Here is a 17,699-nt window from a genome sequence, read left to right on the forward strand (position 1 = left end):
ACACAACAGCAGAGTGATGAGGGCAAACTGTTGATGGGAGTTTTGCATGGCTGCATTGTCACACACAAGTGCACACATATGAACGAACACACGCACGCACGCACGCACGCACGCACACACAGTTCCTCTCTTCCTGTTATGTCAGGAAATGCAGGCCCATGTGCTTCCTGACCTCCGTCACAGAACTGACCTCACTGTCCTCTGCTGGACCATACGATGGTACCAACGTTTCTCTGTGAGGAGGAGGCTGCTGCTTTATCCTTTACAGGGTTATATATATTTTTTTATAGGCAACCATTTGAACACCACAACCTGTCAGCAGGTTTAAAAAGCATATCTTTTTTTTAAAAAAAGTATCAAAATTACACAATATATCAGCCAGAAACTGTAAAAAGAGAAAGAAACGTCTGATTTTCAACTTTCTGACAACACATGAATTACTCGTGTGTGATGTGTGGATTGGAATCTAAACCAAATCTTGGCTTAAAATTGTCGTAATTCGTTAAAATTACTTTATTCAACAGTCTCACTCAAAGATTCATCAGGAATAAAACAAATCCTGTACCAAAACTAAATGCTGAATTCTCGTACACGTTAAAACCATAAAGCTATGACCGACTATGAAAGTTCCAAGATTTTTTGGGTGAAGTGCTTGCTGCATTTATACAATGTAAACAGCTAAATATCTACAGCATCTAGAGTAACACCTGTAGACACTTGGAAAAATGTTGCACGTTGATTCCAGTTTTTTACAATAAACTGTCAGAGAAATGTAAATTTTTTTTTCGTTTTTATGATTTATAGCATTCTAATTGGGTCACACTGCACAGACTATATCAGTGCTCACTATACTTGCCATGGTTGTGCTGTTTCCATAGAGGTGCAGGATTTTATATTGCATCGTTCCAGCTGCTTTTAATTCAGATGTGTGTCCACCTTTTGCTGTGTACTGTTGTTACTTGAGTCTGAGTGACTCTGAGGTTACTGTCGGTGTGTGTGTTTGCTTACGTGTCTATTCCGTTCATCCATAATCCGAGCTATCTGAATCTTTTTCCTCCCCATCTTTGCTATTTTTCCTGTTCCTCTTCTTCTCTCCTTTATCACAAGTCTCTTCTGGCTTCTTCAATTAACTTCCAGGTCTTTGCGTTATTTTCACTTCTCAATCCCAAACTGCTGGCTGGCTTCTGCAGAGAAAAGAGAAACAAAACACGACAGCATTAAAAAAACTCAGGTCAAGAACTGTTACACACCTCTGAGTGCAGGATTATCAAAAGATAATGTCAAAAAAATCAACAACCCCCTTTATAGAAGAACATATATACACAGTAAATTATATTATCAATGAATGGGATGTATTAAAATGAGAAAACGCATAATTCCCAGTCGCACATATGGATGAGAGAAGACCATAAACAGGTTTGTTAGATTTCTGCGTCGACTCATTGCCAGGGCGACACAAACAAAAAAAAAAGCAGTAAGACAAAACAAACACAAACTTGTATGAACGCTTCATCTAATTACAAAAACTGGCTCTCGTGTGGGCGTCATGTCGTGCTTTGGTGAAGAGTTCAACCGCCATGCACGCACAGACAGGCAACATATTGTGTGTTGTGGTGTTTTCATGTCGCTGCTGCTGGATCCCCCTGACACACCCAGAGAGCAGCTTCCTAAGGGGGTTAACTGTACGCTCAGGAGGAAGCGAAACAACCCGGCATGTCAAAATGCAAATAACACACATGGAGCTGTCTGCCTCTGTTTTACGCTGCATAAAACAACAGCTGTAGCTTCTGAGAAACCACACCTGAAGACGGGAATTTAACCGCTGGCCAGAAAACTTCCTCTGTGGGTGGAGCTGAATGAGGACAAGCTAGCGGGAAACACCTCGACTGTCACTAAAGTCTGCTCAATCAAGATTTTTATAATCAGGATTCAGGGAGTTTGATTTTTTATAAGGATATCATATTTTGACAGATACTTTCACATGTGCATAATAAAAGCCACTCAAGAAGATGTAGGGTCAGCCTCTGTCATTTGAGATATGGACCCAAAACACAGTTTTGTAAAATATTTTGGCTGAATTTTGAGGACTTCATATGTTTTTCAGAGATGGGAAATCTTGTTATCTTCACTCTCAAAAAATGTTGTACCATTTGCAGGGGAGCCATCATTTCTCAATGGACTTACATTTACACTACCAGTCAAAAGTTTGGATACACCTTCTCATTCAATGCTATTTAATTATTTTATACATTGTAGATTAATACTGAAGATATCAAAACTATAAAAGAATACATATGGAAATATGTTGCAAACAAAAAAAGTGTTAATCTTTAATATTAATCGACAATGTATAAAATAATGCAAATAAATAAAAAGCATTTGAATGAGAAGGTGTGTCCAAACTTTTAACTTGTAGTGTATGTGCAGAACGGAACTCAGTCTTGCATGTGTTGGTTGATTTGTTTTGTGGTTATAGCACTAACCATGATGTGTTTCATTAAACATACATATTTATTGTACCCTCTGTTGAATTATCATCAGTTTCTCTGCTGATTCTGAGAAGGTTGGCTGGAAGGCATTGATAGACTGAGATATCTGCAGCTGATATTCTGACCAGTCCAAACTGGATTACACTGGATATCTCTAATTATTGTTTGGACTAGTCAGTATGACGTTATAGTTATGCATAATTTTAATTTCTTACAGTCACTTTATACAACAAAGCTGGTAAATGTTAAAGCGTATTGTCACACATGGCTTGAGGCTGTCTAATACAGCATGAAGCCATACTTGTTTGGTCAACAAGTAAAGTCGGTGTAATGAGGGGTCTTCTTAAAGTCAGTATAGCAGGATCTCTGTGTCTCAGAGAAAACACTCTTAGTATTTGTGTGTGTTTGTGTGTGCCATGTGACATGCGTCTCACTCCTGAAGTGCAGCTTAAGAGCTCTACTCGCCGAGTTAACTGGATGTTCACGCGCAGTTAAATGGATGTTCACACACTCTGGGACAGACACCAACACACAACACACACACTCAGCAGGTTTTCTTGGCAGCTTTTGTGTCATCATCACAGTCGGCAGGGCGACGACAGCAGAGCGTGACTGCTCTCAGGAGGTGGTGGCCCTCCGGCACACAGGCTGAAACCAAGAATGAAACAAGGACTCACGAGGCGATGAAGGTGTGTGCTCTCTGAACAAAGGGCAGAAAATCACTTCTTTCAAAGCCGGCACAGTTCGGTCTGATCATGTAATTACCATCATCATCATTATTCATTATACAAGAGCTAAGTTGCAGCGATTGTTTTCAACATTTATTTGGTTACATAAAAACAGACCGCAGTGCTCAACCACAACCAAACCATAGCGAGCTTAAAGCCCAAATCACAAAATGGGTTTGCACATTGAAATCTGTTGGATATTTTCTTTTGTCTTCAACTTTAGACTAAATGTTTGGAGGAAAATATCTAGCTGTGATCTTTGACTGACATTGTGATTTAATGTTTAATAGTCAAATTTCAGTATTCACCATGTAACAGATGCAAAACGTACAGTTATATCTAAGACATTTTAAAGCACATTGGGTGTCTTTTAAGAGAAAAACTTCTGAAAAAGGTAACTTTGATACCAAGAGATGAGATCTTTGGGGTTAAGTCAACAACCTGAGAGCGGCTGAGAGCTTGATATACAACTATGTACTGAATCCACCCAGTAGCCTGACAAGCACCTCCTCTGAAATGTCGCTGCACATTGTGGCTACGCAGACCACAGCAACTGTGATTGGTCCGCTTGGTTGTAATATGCCGTGTTTATACAACATGATGATTTGTCTGTACTCTAATGTCTAACAGGGTGTAACTGTATCTTTTTTCCTCATAACTTTGCTCATGATAGAGCTGAACAACTAGGGGAAAATAATAATAATTCATTTGAGATATTTTGATTATAGCTTGATTTGGAATGTATTTTTTAAAGTCTAGCTTCAGTTTAATATTCACTGTGTAATAGATTTAAAATGTGATGGAGCATAACCACACGAGGCACCATTAGAAATGTGACTGTCACACAATGACAGAAATTTGAAAAACAGTTTAAACATTAGGGTTGACAAGTGTTGCTACATGTATCCACATTTGCAGCCTATGTGATCTGCTAATAGCGTTGTTTCACATTCCAATTAAAAGCTCTAGAAGTAACTACCCTACAGAGTTTGTACAGGTGCAGTTCCTACAGCCAGAACATGCTTTTCATGTCAACGCTTCCTGCAACGTAAACTCAATAGTGTTGTGAACGTTTTGTCAGAGCACCAACTGTTGTCTATGAGTTACAGCATGCTAGTAGAGTTAGCCTTTAAAGCTGCAGACACTGCAGGTGATCTGAATTGTGTATAATGTTTTACCTCACACAAAATGCTTTAATTCCTGCAGCCAGAACCTGAAACTACCACACCATTTGGCTCAATCGACCAGCCGCTGACAATCTGATTAAATATAATTCAAACAAGATGGCCGTGTCCTCAGTGTTGACAGAAACAGAGAAATTTGTTACTTTGTGCAGCTCTAAAAATCAAATTGGACCTTCTGTTGTTAATGTGTCATTTCCGTTCATTCCAAGCATGTTGCCCTTTTTATTTAAACTGTCTAAACCCCCAAATTTGCATCAGGTTTGAAAGAGATGTTATCTTAAAAAAAAACAACAACTTTAAAATAAGGCCAGAAACTGTAAAACAGAGACAACTGTGAATTGTCCAGATGTCTAATTATGTACGACACGCAGTTCTATCTCAAAAATAACTAAATCTAAGCTTAAAACATGACATTTAATAAAATCACCTTATTCTACACATCTTGTTTAACAATAGACATAGAACAGAAACACATACTGTGAAGCAATAACTGACTTAGCTGTGACCAACACTTCAAGGAAAAAATTCAGAACATTATCAGCTGAACTTCAGGCTGTGTTTACAAAGAGCAGAGGGGAGACATGTATGGAAACTAATTAAAAATGTAAATAGCAAATATCTGTAGTATGTCAATCCACTTCATTTTATTCCTGTACTAGTAACACCTGTGAGCACTTGTAAAAAAAAAAAAAAGTTGGACATGTTGATTCCAGACTTTTTAAAATTTCTTTAAAATTAATCATCAAAAAAAATTCCATTGTTTTCCTTTATGCAATTTATGGCAATTCTAACTGTGTCACAGTGCAGAGAAGACTTTCTGAGTTCTGTCCACTTCTTGCCATGCTTGTGCTGTTTACATGGAGGTGCAGGACTTTACACTGTTGTTGAAAACAAGCTCACAGTGAGGAAAAATACTTTAGAGTAAACAGATCAGAGCCTTTAATTACTGACAGTCTCTGACCTCTTACAGTATGAATTGTGGACAATTTTGTGTGTTATCACAGCTATTTTACATGATTTTAAATCAAATACTTTTAGTTTTTCACTGCTGGTTGGACAAAACAAACTTGTGATGCATATTTTACACTCCAAAAAATAAGGAGCATCAATCACTATTGACTAATGTAATAATCATTTACAGCCCTAATGAAGTGCACTGTGTAATTTTTCCCCCTTTGTTATTGTCTGGAATGCACCAACTGACAGCTTCTGACATGAAGCCATAATTGGCATGTTTTGCCACAACAAAAACAAAAAAAAAATTACGAGTAGCAATGTGATAGTATCAAAACGATCTGCAGCAAGCAGCAACACGCCGGTGGCAGAGTGAATATCTAGTGTGTGAGTCACGCTGAGCCTTCCTCGCTTCAGGACAACACTACAAGGATCAACACGGTTTAAATTTAGAGTGCTCTCCGACAAGCACACTCAGCATGTTGCAACAGAGAGAGGGAATTTTAGGCCAAGGAGTTGTGCTTAAAACAATAAGAATCAAGCGTTTGGAGGTGTAATTTACTGCAGAGTTTGATCTTCTGCAGGATGACGGCAATTCTCCACCCACCTCACCCTCCGCGTACAAACCTCCTCGCTATTCTTAGACTCAGTGTGAAACAGAAGGACTCCAAAAATAAAAGAATGAACTTTTTACCCCAAACAACAATACGGCTGCTTTCTGATTCGTAGACTGAATAGCGAGCGGTGATGGAAATCAGTTGCCTCTCCTCAGTTGCTCCCTCATCAATTACTTCCCAACACACACACTTGGGCTGTGTCACTGAGTGTGCCTATGTGGTGTACATTTTCTGAGTGTCTACACAGCAGCTAATGGGTGACATGTGGCGGTGCCCTTGTATTCCTTGGCAGGACACTCTGCATGTCTGAGAGCCACAGAGGATGGGGGTGGGACGAAGTTGCAGGGGTGAGGATTGAGAGGGCAGCGGGGAGTTGGACTCTCATGCTTTGGACCATAGAGGGTGGATGGACAGCTGGACCCATGTGACCCTCAAAGAGTCTGATGTTTAGCGATTTTTTTTTTTAGAGCTACTGATTGATTAGAAAACAACAAAGAGCAGCTTATTAAAGTTTAATGAGCAGAGCATTAACCCTCTGAACCCTGGGTGTTTTCCACTCTCGTCACATTTTTCCTCATTGTGGGCTCATTTGTCAGTCTATGGAAACAGTACAATCATGGCTCTCTAGTAGAGAGAAATCTCTTCTGTGCAGTAAGACACTGTAATAATGCCAAAAAATACCAAAAAAAAGAATAAAAAGTGGAATTTCTTTGATCAGTACATCCTCGTCTACTCTCAGCTCTGTGTAAACACAGCCTGCAGTTCAGCCACAAAGTCTCGGAATTTTTGTCTCCTGACTGTTGATCACAGCCGAGTGTTGTGTTTTTTTACAAAATCTTGCTGGTGGAAGCCTTTTATTTTGGGCAATTTTTAAATATAATACAAGCAAAATAGAGGGACTTGGGTGATATACCACGATTTGAAGCTTAGTTTTGGTAAAGATTTTCAATGGAAAAATCGTGTGAAATCAACATTTTTCCAAGTGTCCACAGGCGTTATCAAGACTGGTAAAAATGGTGACTCCATGTGCTATACATATTTTACAATTTACCATTTAAAATTGTTACCATACTTGTCTCCTCCTTGCCCTGTGTAAACACAGTCAACTCGGTCATGCAGAGGAGCATATAAGTCTTTGTATTTTGTACAGAATCTGCTTAGAGCAAACAGTTTATTTTTGGCAATTTTTTAACAGAGATACTTACAAATATCAAAATTTTTAGCTTAGATTTAGTTAATGTACTTGATGTAGCCAGCCCTGAATCAACATGTCCAACTTTCTTCTAGGAGTTACCAACACTGGAAAAGTGGTAGTTATGCATACTATAGATATTTGATCTAACAACTGCTGACAACATCTTTCTGTCCTAAGGGTGTGTTTTGGGGTTCAGAAGGTTTAAAGAGACATAAAGCCCAGCAGTGTACAACAGAGCAGATGCTGTAGATACATAGTTTACAAATTGTACATTCACTTAATTAAAGGCTTGCAGGCCTTTTAACTGAACTTCCCCTATTACTCTCTAATACAAACCCTCCTTTGTCAAAGCCTCTGATGTAACCTACAGAACTATATGTTTTCTGTACTACTGTGGAGAGGAGTGCAAAGTGCATGAAATGGAGAACAGGCTGACTGCTTTTGAAGCATTGGAGCTTCTGTGGAGTCTACTGTCTGTGGTGGCACACAACTGTGTTTATAGATTACATGCAAGTAAACACAGAATTCCCCCTTAGCAGAAATCTTTTGAGAAACTCAATGACTCTGCCCAGTGGAACCAGGAGAAAGGAGGGTACTAAATGAAGATCCAGGGAGATACGTTACAGAGCCTATATTCTGCTTTTTGGTTCCTCATGTCCTCCAGTCTGTTATATCGCTGCTTTTTTTTTGCATGTAAAAGGTCAGCAAACTTACAAGGTCCACACCAAAGGAAGTTTTCCTCTCACAGAAAATGCTGCTCCTTACCTGCAGGTTTTCCTTCCATTACCTATCTACATCACCATGTAAGACATCTGTATATACCCTGCTATACCCACCCGGCCCCCATCCTCACTTTCACCCAACTGATCAAGGCAGATGGCCGCCTTCCCTGAGCCTGGTTCTGTGAGATTTTTTTTCCCCTCCCTATCCCGGGGTATTTTTCAATCTTTCCCAAAGTCACTACAGGGAATCTAAAGGCATCTTTGGATTGTTGGGTTTTCTGTTCTCTGTCTGTAATGCATAAGGTCTGTACCTTACTTGAGATGCCATATGCTGAGAATCCGTGCTACGTAAATAAAACTGAACTAAAAAATAACCTGAATACACTGAATGTTGAAAATGCATAACGCCTGGCTAACAGCTAGCTAAGAAAGAGCAGTTGTTGCTGTCCAACACTATTTTCTCATTCTAGCTTCTGCTAGACCTATACTCTCTGCCTGTACTCAGAGATCTGGAGTTACTAACCAGCATTATCTGGATTTGGTCTGGTCAGCTGACCATTCACTGGACTTTTCAGGAGAGAAGCCTTAAAGCAACAGTAGTTAAAATTGAGTGTTTTGAACGGAGGCAGAGAAGAGATGATGCATCAATGTACAGTATGTGGAAAATGTGTACTTGAACATTATCTATAGCATGTAAACTAGAGCTCTGCTAGGGCACAACAATAAAATTAGAAATCTGTAAAAGCGAGGAATATTGGCTCTTTAAAGCAGTTTTAAAAACACAGTTGCTTATTTCTACATTGAGTAGCAGAGCTGAGTCATATTTTTATACACCTAAAGAGTGAAAGGCCTAGATCCATTTTTGGTTTTCACAAGCTCCTGACAAAAAAAAATATGCTTTTGCACATCAAAATATGCAAACATATTTTGGTAGACCCCCCAAAATAAAACTAGAATCCTGTAACTGTGTAGACCGTGTGATATTTAATTCCCAAAAGTACCTGCTCCAGGGTGTAGTACTTTTAAAAAGACTGGGAATACTTATGGACATCAAAATTTCTTTCTCTGCCCAGAGGTTATTAAGTCCCACAGGAGTCTTTGTCATGGTGCCCCTTCACTAACTAAACCCACACAATGGGCGGCATTGTCCTTGTCGGACAGTCACATTAAACTGCATGCTATAACAGAACTTGCTAGCATGCAGTGCTAGTGATTGCCTTGTCTGGTCACTGCAGTATTAAACAGTTAGATGCTCCTAGTGGTGGCACAAACAGGGTACTATAGATAATCTGTGTTAGTTATCTTGTATAAAGTGTTGACAGATGCTAAATAATACATGCCTTAGGTCAAATCCGGTGCAAAAAAACTTGATCAGGACATCCCTACTTAAGAATCAACAGTATTATTTATTGTGTGATTTTGTCTGACTAGTTTAGCTACTACAGTTAAAACCTTACAATATTTTTAAAAACATACCTTACCATTACCTGATTAAAGTTAGTATCAAGAATCAACAACATTATATACTCTAACAAATAACCTGACTAATTTAAACATTTGGCTTGTGAGCCTACAAAATTATACATGGATGATCGAACTAATCCAAGGATAACTAAGAACAGTGGTTGTGTTCTGTTACATTCACTGTCCGATTTGCCTATTCTTTGGACCAAAAATGGTTTGAAGGAACATGTTAGTCCTCTGGAAAGTTCCTGGACATTAGTGTCTACTATTAGAAGTTCTAGGGACTTTCTGGGGAATTGCCACTTTGAATTCTGGGTTATGGCTTGTAGTGCTGAACGTTGCAGACTGCTGAACTACACACATATTCATAAACATCTTGCACTTCTAAAACCTGAATCTACAAACTAGTTGTTTTGAGGCCAACAATAATCAGGATGGAGCAGCCCAAGAGATTTTACAGCAATGGAGTGACAACAACCCAGAGTCTAGACTGGTTTTGTTTTTCCAATGCTGCTGGTGTACTAATTTGCTTCATCAGCCTGGGGCTTTGGCCATGCCGTGGAAATACAACAATGTCATAGAGAATGTTTTATTGGTAGTTCTTGGAAAATAGTTCATGGAACTTTTTGTGGAAGAGCACCTGATGAGTACTCAAACAAAGGCTCCCAACTGATTTCCAAACACTTGTGTGTTGTCACGTCATCAGTCATGTTTGGATGTGTAATAGCAGGTGGAGCAATATGACAACAAAGTTCAAAGTGTCTCATCAACTTCAAAAAACAAATACAGGCTAAATGACTGATTAAAGCCCCTTTAAAGGTCCCACATGTAGACGCAGGAAACCTGATCTAATACATGTGGTCTTCTTAGGAACACCCCTCCATAAGCAGAGAATGAGTCACTTGTGGCATAGACACTGAACCATATGTTCCTTGCTCAGCATAAGTGAATGATATCACACTGATGTTTGCAGTGTCTTTACAAGGACACAGCTTTTCGCTTTACTCAAAGAAAAGTTAACTGTTTTTAATCTGATTCAAACTAAAACAGACCCCACACTTTGGAAATCTGAGCTTTGTAGAAACGCTGTCATGTCAGATTACTTCGTTTTGTCAGACTAACCATCAAAAGACTCTCAATTGTGAACTTAAGATCATAGAAAAACAGAATCAGTGTTATAGTTACATTGAACTTAGTTGTAAAGTTGGGTTTCACATGGAATTATTTTATACATGACACCCTACACCCAACCTGTACTCTAAATCATTAATTTGATGACTTCTTAATGCAAAGTTTATTGTTAGCAGCTTCTCAAATGTGAATATTAACTAGTTTTCTGTTTTTCTACAGACCATGCCAACATAAGCAATTTATCAAAAAAGGTAAAAAAAATAAAATAAAATTTTTTTTAAAAATAGTGTACCATGAACAAAAAATAGTAAACTAGTGCCAGAGAAGTCTTAGAATTTTTTTTTGCTTAAAAAATCATCTAAACTATATTCATATTTATTTTGTATGTTATCTAGACACCAAAGAGATAGAAAGAGATAGAAGCTGACATTAAAATTATTTTTAAAAAGATAAAAAATATTAATTAATTGTTATAATATATAATGATCGTATTATTACGATCATTATTTACTTTACAATAAATAATTTCTAGGTTTTTGAGTTTCTATTGGCGGAAAATTTGAAACTAGCAAAATGGCAAATATTAACATTTGAGAATCTGGTACCAGAGAATTTTGGTGATTTTATGGTGAAATTACTTAAATAATTAGTCATTTTTAGTAGTGAACACTGCTACAGTTTGGAACAGTCATTTTGTTAAGCAAAACTGTCAAAAACAAGTCAGGCATTAGTGTATTACTGTAAATATTTGTTAGTTTCTCAGTTTTCTATGACCGTAATGTCAGACCATGTCCACACTACGCTGGTTTAATCTGTCCAAAGAGTCCAAATTTAGAGTTTACAGTGGTAGAAAACTAGGAATCTAAATATTTATACTTGAGAAACTGATCCCAGGGACCTTTAAGATTTTTTTTTTTTTTTTTTTTTTTTGCTTAATATCACTTTAAAAAAAATAACCAGTTTATAACTTCTGGAAGCAGCTTCTTATTGTAAATATCTGCTACTTTTCTGGTTATCTACAATTTTAAACTCTAGCCATGTCCACACTCAGCTGGTAAAATTAGTTAAAGAAATCAAAATTTTCAGTTTATGATTGTAGAAAATTGGAAAACTAGTAATTTCCCATTTGGAAAGCTGGTACCAGTGATTTTTTTTTTTTTTTTTTTTTGCTTAAAAACGACTTGTCCAATTACAACCTATTATTCAATTGTGAAAATTGTTGCCATGTCAGCTGTAGATAGTGGGGCTCAGGGTGTCAAGTATAACTGGAGTCCAGTTACACCAAACTTTGGCCCGGGGCCCCTCAGGAGGTCACTCCGGCCGTGCAGATCAACACATTGGATGAACGTTTAGTCCATCGTTACAAACTTTCTCCAAACACTCACCCAGAGCTGTTGCAGAAAAGTAAAACCACCGCGCTTTCATTCCTCACTGTCGGGAAAAGATTCCGAGTGTTTCCTCAGAGTCCTGCCAGAGGGAGGCGACCTGCCCGTGGCTACATACAACTCAAGAGCCGCACCGCGCGAAAACAAGCCAAGTTGTCCAGAAAGTGCGGAGCAGCTTGTGAGGAGGAGGAGGATTAGCGCCGCTGTTTGTGTCCGCTTGTTTATCAGTCCAACACACACACACACACACACACACACACACACGCGCACACACACACACACACACACACACACACACACACACACACACACACACACACACACACACCGCTTACCTCCACCTTCAGTCCTGCATGTCTCCGTCCGTGTGTTCGTCCAGCGGGTCAGTCCATCCGTCCGTCTCCTCTCGGAGCACGCGCTGCTCAAGCTGTCCGCGAGCACCTGGGCGTCAGGAGGCGGCACGCGCATCCACACGCACGCGCAGCAAGACGCACAAATGAAACGAATAGTGGTGAAACATTCCATTTAAAAAGAAAAAAAAAGAATCTTTAACAAAACTAAAGTAAATGGCTGACAACCTGGATTTTAAATCAGCATTTGATATTTATTTTTATAATAATTTTCATTTTCAACAGGTCTCCGAACTATAAAGACTTTATGTCTGTGCTCGGGTTCACTGCTGCCTCTCAGTGGAAACTATTGAAAGTGCACTTTCACTTATTAATAATGTTCAAACCAGTGATGGGACAGTCTGGTATTTTATACATGATCAAAAAATAGCAAAACATAATTTATTAATGGTTTCAAACATTTTTTAACCAAAAACGGAATTCCCCCACCTACTTTTAACCTCCAAAATGCAGTAATTTTCAGTTTTTCTTTGTCTTATCATAGAGTAAATTAAATGTATTTAAGACATAATTGACTTCTCTTTAGTAGCTTCTTAAACATTAGCTGCTATTAAGCTATTGATTTCAAACCGAATTCGAAAACAGTTTTATGTAGCATTTTTTGTTTTTTTAATGTCACTTGGGGACAAGGTTCAAATCATCTTAAACAATTTTTCAGTCATTTTGGACAATTTTTGAGTCATTTGGGACAGTTTTACATTACTGTGGACAAGTCTCCGTGTTTCTGTAATGGTGAGCATGTGCCAGGCAACATGACATGCAGCTTTTCTAACAACCCACTGCTAACCTACTGCTCAGGCTGCACTTCAACCAAAGTTATCAGACCCACATTGTGCGCAGAGACATGAGAAACAGATGGAACACGTTTTATTCTGCTCGGAAACTTTCCTCATAATCGCCTAAAGAATAGCTGCCATTTAGCTGTAAACTTCAAACCGAATTTCAGAGTCCTATGCCACAGTTTGGTCTTAATAATAAGGATATAATAAAGATCATAATGATTTTCAACACCAGGGCTCCAAATACTGTCAATTTTACAGAATATTTGCCACATTGCTCTCAGCTGAGTTACTCACGACTTCACAGTTGCACAAAGGTGCAAAGACGTTTTTGTTTTTGACTAATCTGGTTAGGGAAAAATAGTTGCTTTTCACAAATTATTTGATTGAGATTTGGTCCATTTTCCCGATGGAATCACACACCACATGTGGTTAGTTTAAGGACTGAATCAATTTGTCCAAAATTTCTAAATGTTCGCAGGTGTTACCAGCACTGGGGAAAAAAATGGTGGCTCCACATAATATAGATTTTTAGATTTTTAGATTAGATTTTTACGATTACATTTACACTACCATTCAAAAGTTTGGGGTCACTTAGAAACGTCCTTATTTTTGAAAGAAAAGCAGTTTTTTTCAATTAGGATAGCTTTAAATGAATCAGAAATATAGTCTAGACATTGTTAATGTGGTAAATGATTATTATAGCTGGAAACGGTTGATTTTAATGGAATATCTACATAGAGGTACAGAGGAACATTTCCAGCAACCATCAGTCCCGTGTTCTAATGCTACATTGTGTTAGTTAATGGTGTTGAAAGGCTAATTGATGATTAGAAAACCCTTGTGCAATTATGTTAACACATGAATAAAGGTGTGAGTTTTCATGGACAACATGAAATAGTCTGAGTGACTCCAAACTTTTGAACGGTAGTGTATATATATGCAGCCTCTACAAACTTCCTCACACTAATAACGTGAACTCTACAAAGATATTGCACCATGCTGAATGTATCCTCCAACAACTAGCTGACAACTTGCTGCTCTGTATATCATTTTTGAGCCATGCTGCATTTATTTATTTTTTTTATCCATTCTATTTTATTTCCTCTCAGTCTCTCTTGTCGTCTCCTCTCAGCTCTGTGGAAACACAGCCTGCAGTTCAACTGAGAACTCTCAGAATTTCAGAGTCAGTCGTGGCTTCTCTGTAGTGCAGAATTTTTAGTTATTTACATGATGTGTTTAGTGCAAACGGTTTATCTTCAGTGTATCTTTGAAGGAGATGTAGAAAAAATGATTTTGATAAAATATCATGATTTTAAGCTTATTTTATTTTATTTTTTCCTGACAGAACAACGTGTCACACATTTCCTGACTCTAGTAAATTTCAGAGGGTTAATAAATGGTTTTTGTGTTTAGTTTTTGTTCATTTAATAAATCAATTGAAAATAACTTAAAAACTTCACTAAAAATACTCAGCAATTACCAGCAATATAGCTCCTGTCACATTTTATTGTTCTAATGCCTGTTGTACTTTTAAATTATTATTCCTGATGTGTCATTATGTTGTATTATTTTAATAGCTTCTGCTACTTTCATTGGGGTATGTTGTTTCTTGTTGATTTCTAATTTCAAAAAGCATTTTTCTATGTAAAATTTTAATATGAAAAGTTATGGTAAGACAAATGTAGGTATAAAAATGTGCTTTAGCACTTTAATTCTATATTGTACAAAATTGTAATTTCAAACAAATATCTTTTCAAAGTTCTGCATGTCACAAACACTCGGTCTCACTAATGTGCATACAAAGAGCAAAAATGCAAACTCCCAATTTAAAATTCACTGAGAAAGCATAACAACAAGCGAATATATACAAATCCTGCTTCTTCAAACTCCCCTGCACTGCCAGACCAAACAACAGTGTTTAAAGCTGCACTAATCAATATTCTCATATTAACACTGGATCTAATAACGACATGTAACGTGAGAGATGTTGTACCCACAGACAGTTATCGTGACTCTGCAGCTATACACATCTTTTCAACCTGTTTCAGCTCATTGTTGTGGTTTTACAGCCTGCAGCTTTAATGTTTTCATTCTGTTGAATTGTAGATTTCTTCCTTGTATATTTATCTATATGCGAAAAATATTATAGCAAAATTTCCACAGTACTGTATGTCTGATGGCATTTACAGACAGCTTCTGGTTATGGTTTGTCCACCAGAGAGCACTGATAAGCTTATTTTTTTAAACTGGTTTATGAGATTTGTGTTTTCTGGTGATATAATGATATATATTAGGACAGTGTCTGTCTGCTTTTGACAAACCTAATATTTAATATGTGTTCAGCAGACAAACAGAAAGACATATTTTTACTTGTATTAATTAATTTATGAACTTAATGTACTAATCTAAGAACAATATTTGAAGCCAGTAAACACTTTATTCATTCACTCAACATATGACTAAATTTACTTTCAGTTAGATGTGCAATGTTGTCCTCTCCTCTGCTTGTCTATATTGTAAGAAGAATATATAGAAGAATTCATAAAGCACAAGATTATTCAGCAATATATGAAGTAGTTAAAATGACCTGTATGTCCACTAGTTGTAACATTAAAATGTTGCTTACAATTAAAGCAGTGGTAATGTTACTTTAACATTATACAACATACTTTTTCCAATTTACTTTTTTTATTTGTTCTTTTTTAAATGCACATTAATTTTCAATTAATTGTTTTAATAGGTATTTAATTATTTGTAGAATTATTGTTTTTATATTTTTTTATTAATTTAGTTTCTACATGCATTTTTGTCATTTTATTGAAACTTTTTTATTGATGTTTTATTATTATTATATTTTATTTATTGATTTTCTTTTTTAACAGAGTCACTGCTTTATGTTTAGGTAGGGAAAAGACAGATTTAATCATATTGACAATCAAGTGAACCAAACTGCTTTGTTACCCAACAGTATATAAAGTAGTAACAATGAGCTCGATGTCCACCAGCTGTAATATTAAAATTTTACTTACATGTTAACCTCCTGAGACCTGAGCTTTGGTTGGGCTTGCATTTTAGATCTCTTCTAGTTATTTAGGATAAAGAGCAACCAATAAATATAATAATCGGATAATATCTAATATTTGAATATTATTATTATTATGAACAATATGCTCTTTTTGAAAAAAAACATGTCCGCATATGTGGACGGCAGGTCTTAGGAAGGTATAGCACTAATAATTACACTCCCGGTATATGATATATTTATATCGTTATATAACTCTTTGAAAGGGATCACTCTGTCCAAAAAGCACTTCCTGCTTTAATTTCAGTAAAATATACAAGTAGCCTACTCCTATTAAATGTAGAACGTTTAGTAGCCAAAGAGGGATTTGAAGTCCAGCAACTGAGCTAAAAGACGCTGAATACTGGATTTACATCCAACAACCAGAAAAATGACAACAAAAAAAAAGTTTCTCTGTATTTGCTGTATGCTTGAAACGACACTCAACTTATAGCTGCTGCCACCAGGTGGTCAGAAAATCTACTATTCCTGCTCTAATCTAATCCAGCGTTCAGTTTACATTTCCAGTTTCAGCTATTGTTTTGCTGTGTCGTAAACATGCTCTCCTTCTTCTCTAATGCATTACTCAGCAATATTCCAACCCAGATCAAGCAATCACCCTTCCTTACACAAACACACATTATTTGAGCTGACTCACCTGCTCTTTGTCTTCACCTGGAAGGTTTCCCAGCAGCTCCAGCTGTGGGTTTCAATCCCTTGTATCAAACAAGACAGGATTAATTAGAAAACAAAAAATAAAAGGAAGACGTAAATGTAAGCAGAGATGTTAAGCCAGACCAGCTGGCTTAGAAGAGGGGGGACCCAGAACTGGTTTGGATTTGAGCTCTGTGGGCTCTGAGCAGCAGAAGTAGTCAACGCCCTCCAACGCCTCCGTCCCACCAGCACCGCCGCACACCCCCTGACCTCCTGTGTCCGAGTGTGTGGAGGAGCCCGGTCACCTGTCGCCGTCGCTCGCAGTATATTTAGCTCCGAGGTGTCACTGCTGCTGCCAGAGAGTGTGTTTGTGCTCGATGTGTGTGTGCTTGAGTGAGTGTGTGCGGCAGAGAAAAAAATGTGTTGCTGACACTCAGGGGCCTCTGAGGGCCTCAGTGTAAGAGCCCAGGATTACTGGCCCAAAGGCCGGCGGCTCGACACATTACAGAGAGAGAGAGAGAGAGATCAAACCTGCTAGCGTGTCCTAGATATCAGCACTCGGAGCATCTGCTTGGCGGAGGATTACCCTCAGCTGTCCACTCCTGTCAGGTCCGAGCACAGGGAGGAGAGGCTGGGCTGCTCCATGATCTATGAATCTGTCGGATGTTGGTGCAGTAACACGGCTGAGTAGCTGAAAGCCCAAAAACAACACACCCCCGCTAGTTTCTAGACATAAGAGCAGCAGAACAACTCTAACTCCTAGGAGGGGCATTCTGTATGAAATCAACCAAATCTGAAAAAAAGTTCCCACCTGATCCATTCACAAGAAGTACAATAACTTCAGTGTATTTAATGAAGTTGTGCAAAATCTTGCCTCCATACTAGTAATATTTTCAGTTACAGCCCCTTGAGGTACAAAGAGG

At 37.9% G+C, this 17,699-nt stretch overlaps 1 protein-coding gene across 5 annotated transcripts in view; it reads right to left on the minus strand.

Annotated features, from left to right (window-relative positions):
* Positions 1-16,992, minus strand: part of LOC111584796 (myocyte-specific enhancer factor 2C-like) — a 45,859-nt gene extending 28,867 nt beyond the window's left edge. Inside the window, exons 1-3 of one of the 5 annotated variants that reach the window (XM_035940893.2) lie at positions 16,781-16,992; positions 12,205-12,310; positions 1,009-1,184 (exon numbers count right to left, since the gene is read on the minus strand). In XM_035940893.2, the coding sequence (XP_035796786.1) occupies positions 1,009-1,062 (54 nt within the window). In that variant the 5' untranslated portion in view covers positions 1,063-1,184; positions 12,205-12,310; positions 16,781-16,992. Of the gene's footprint in view, positions 1-1,008; positions 1,185-11,869; positions 12,117-12,204; positions 12,311-16,780 lie in introns of those variants that run through there. The other 4 variants (XM_035940891.2, XM_023294063.3, XM_023294061.3 and 1 more) reach the window with 4 other exon arrangements.
* Positions 16,993-17,699: the final 707 nt, after the last annotated feature.

Source organism: Amphiprion ocellaris, chromosome 17, assembly GCF_022539595.1.
Source record: "Amphiprion ocellaris isolate individual 3 ecotype Okinawa chromosome 17, ASM2253959v1, whole genome shotgun sequence".
Classification (NCBI taxonomy): Eukaryota; Metazoa; Chordata; class Actinopteri; family Pomacentridae; genus Amphiprion; species Amphiprion ocellaris.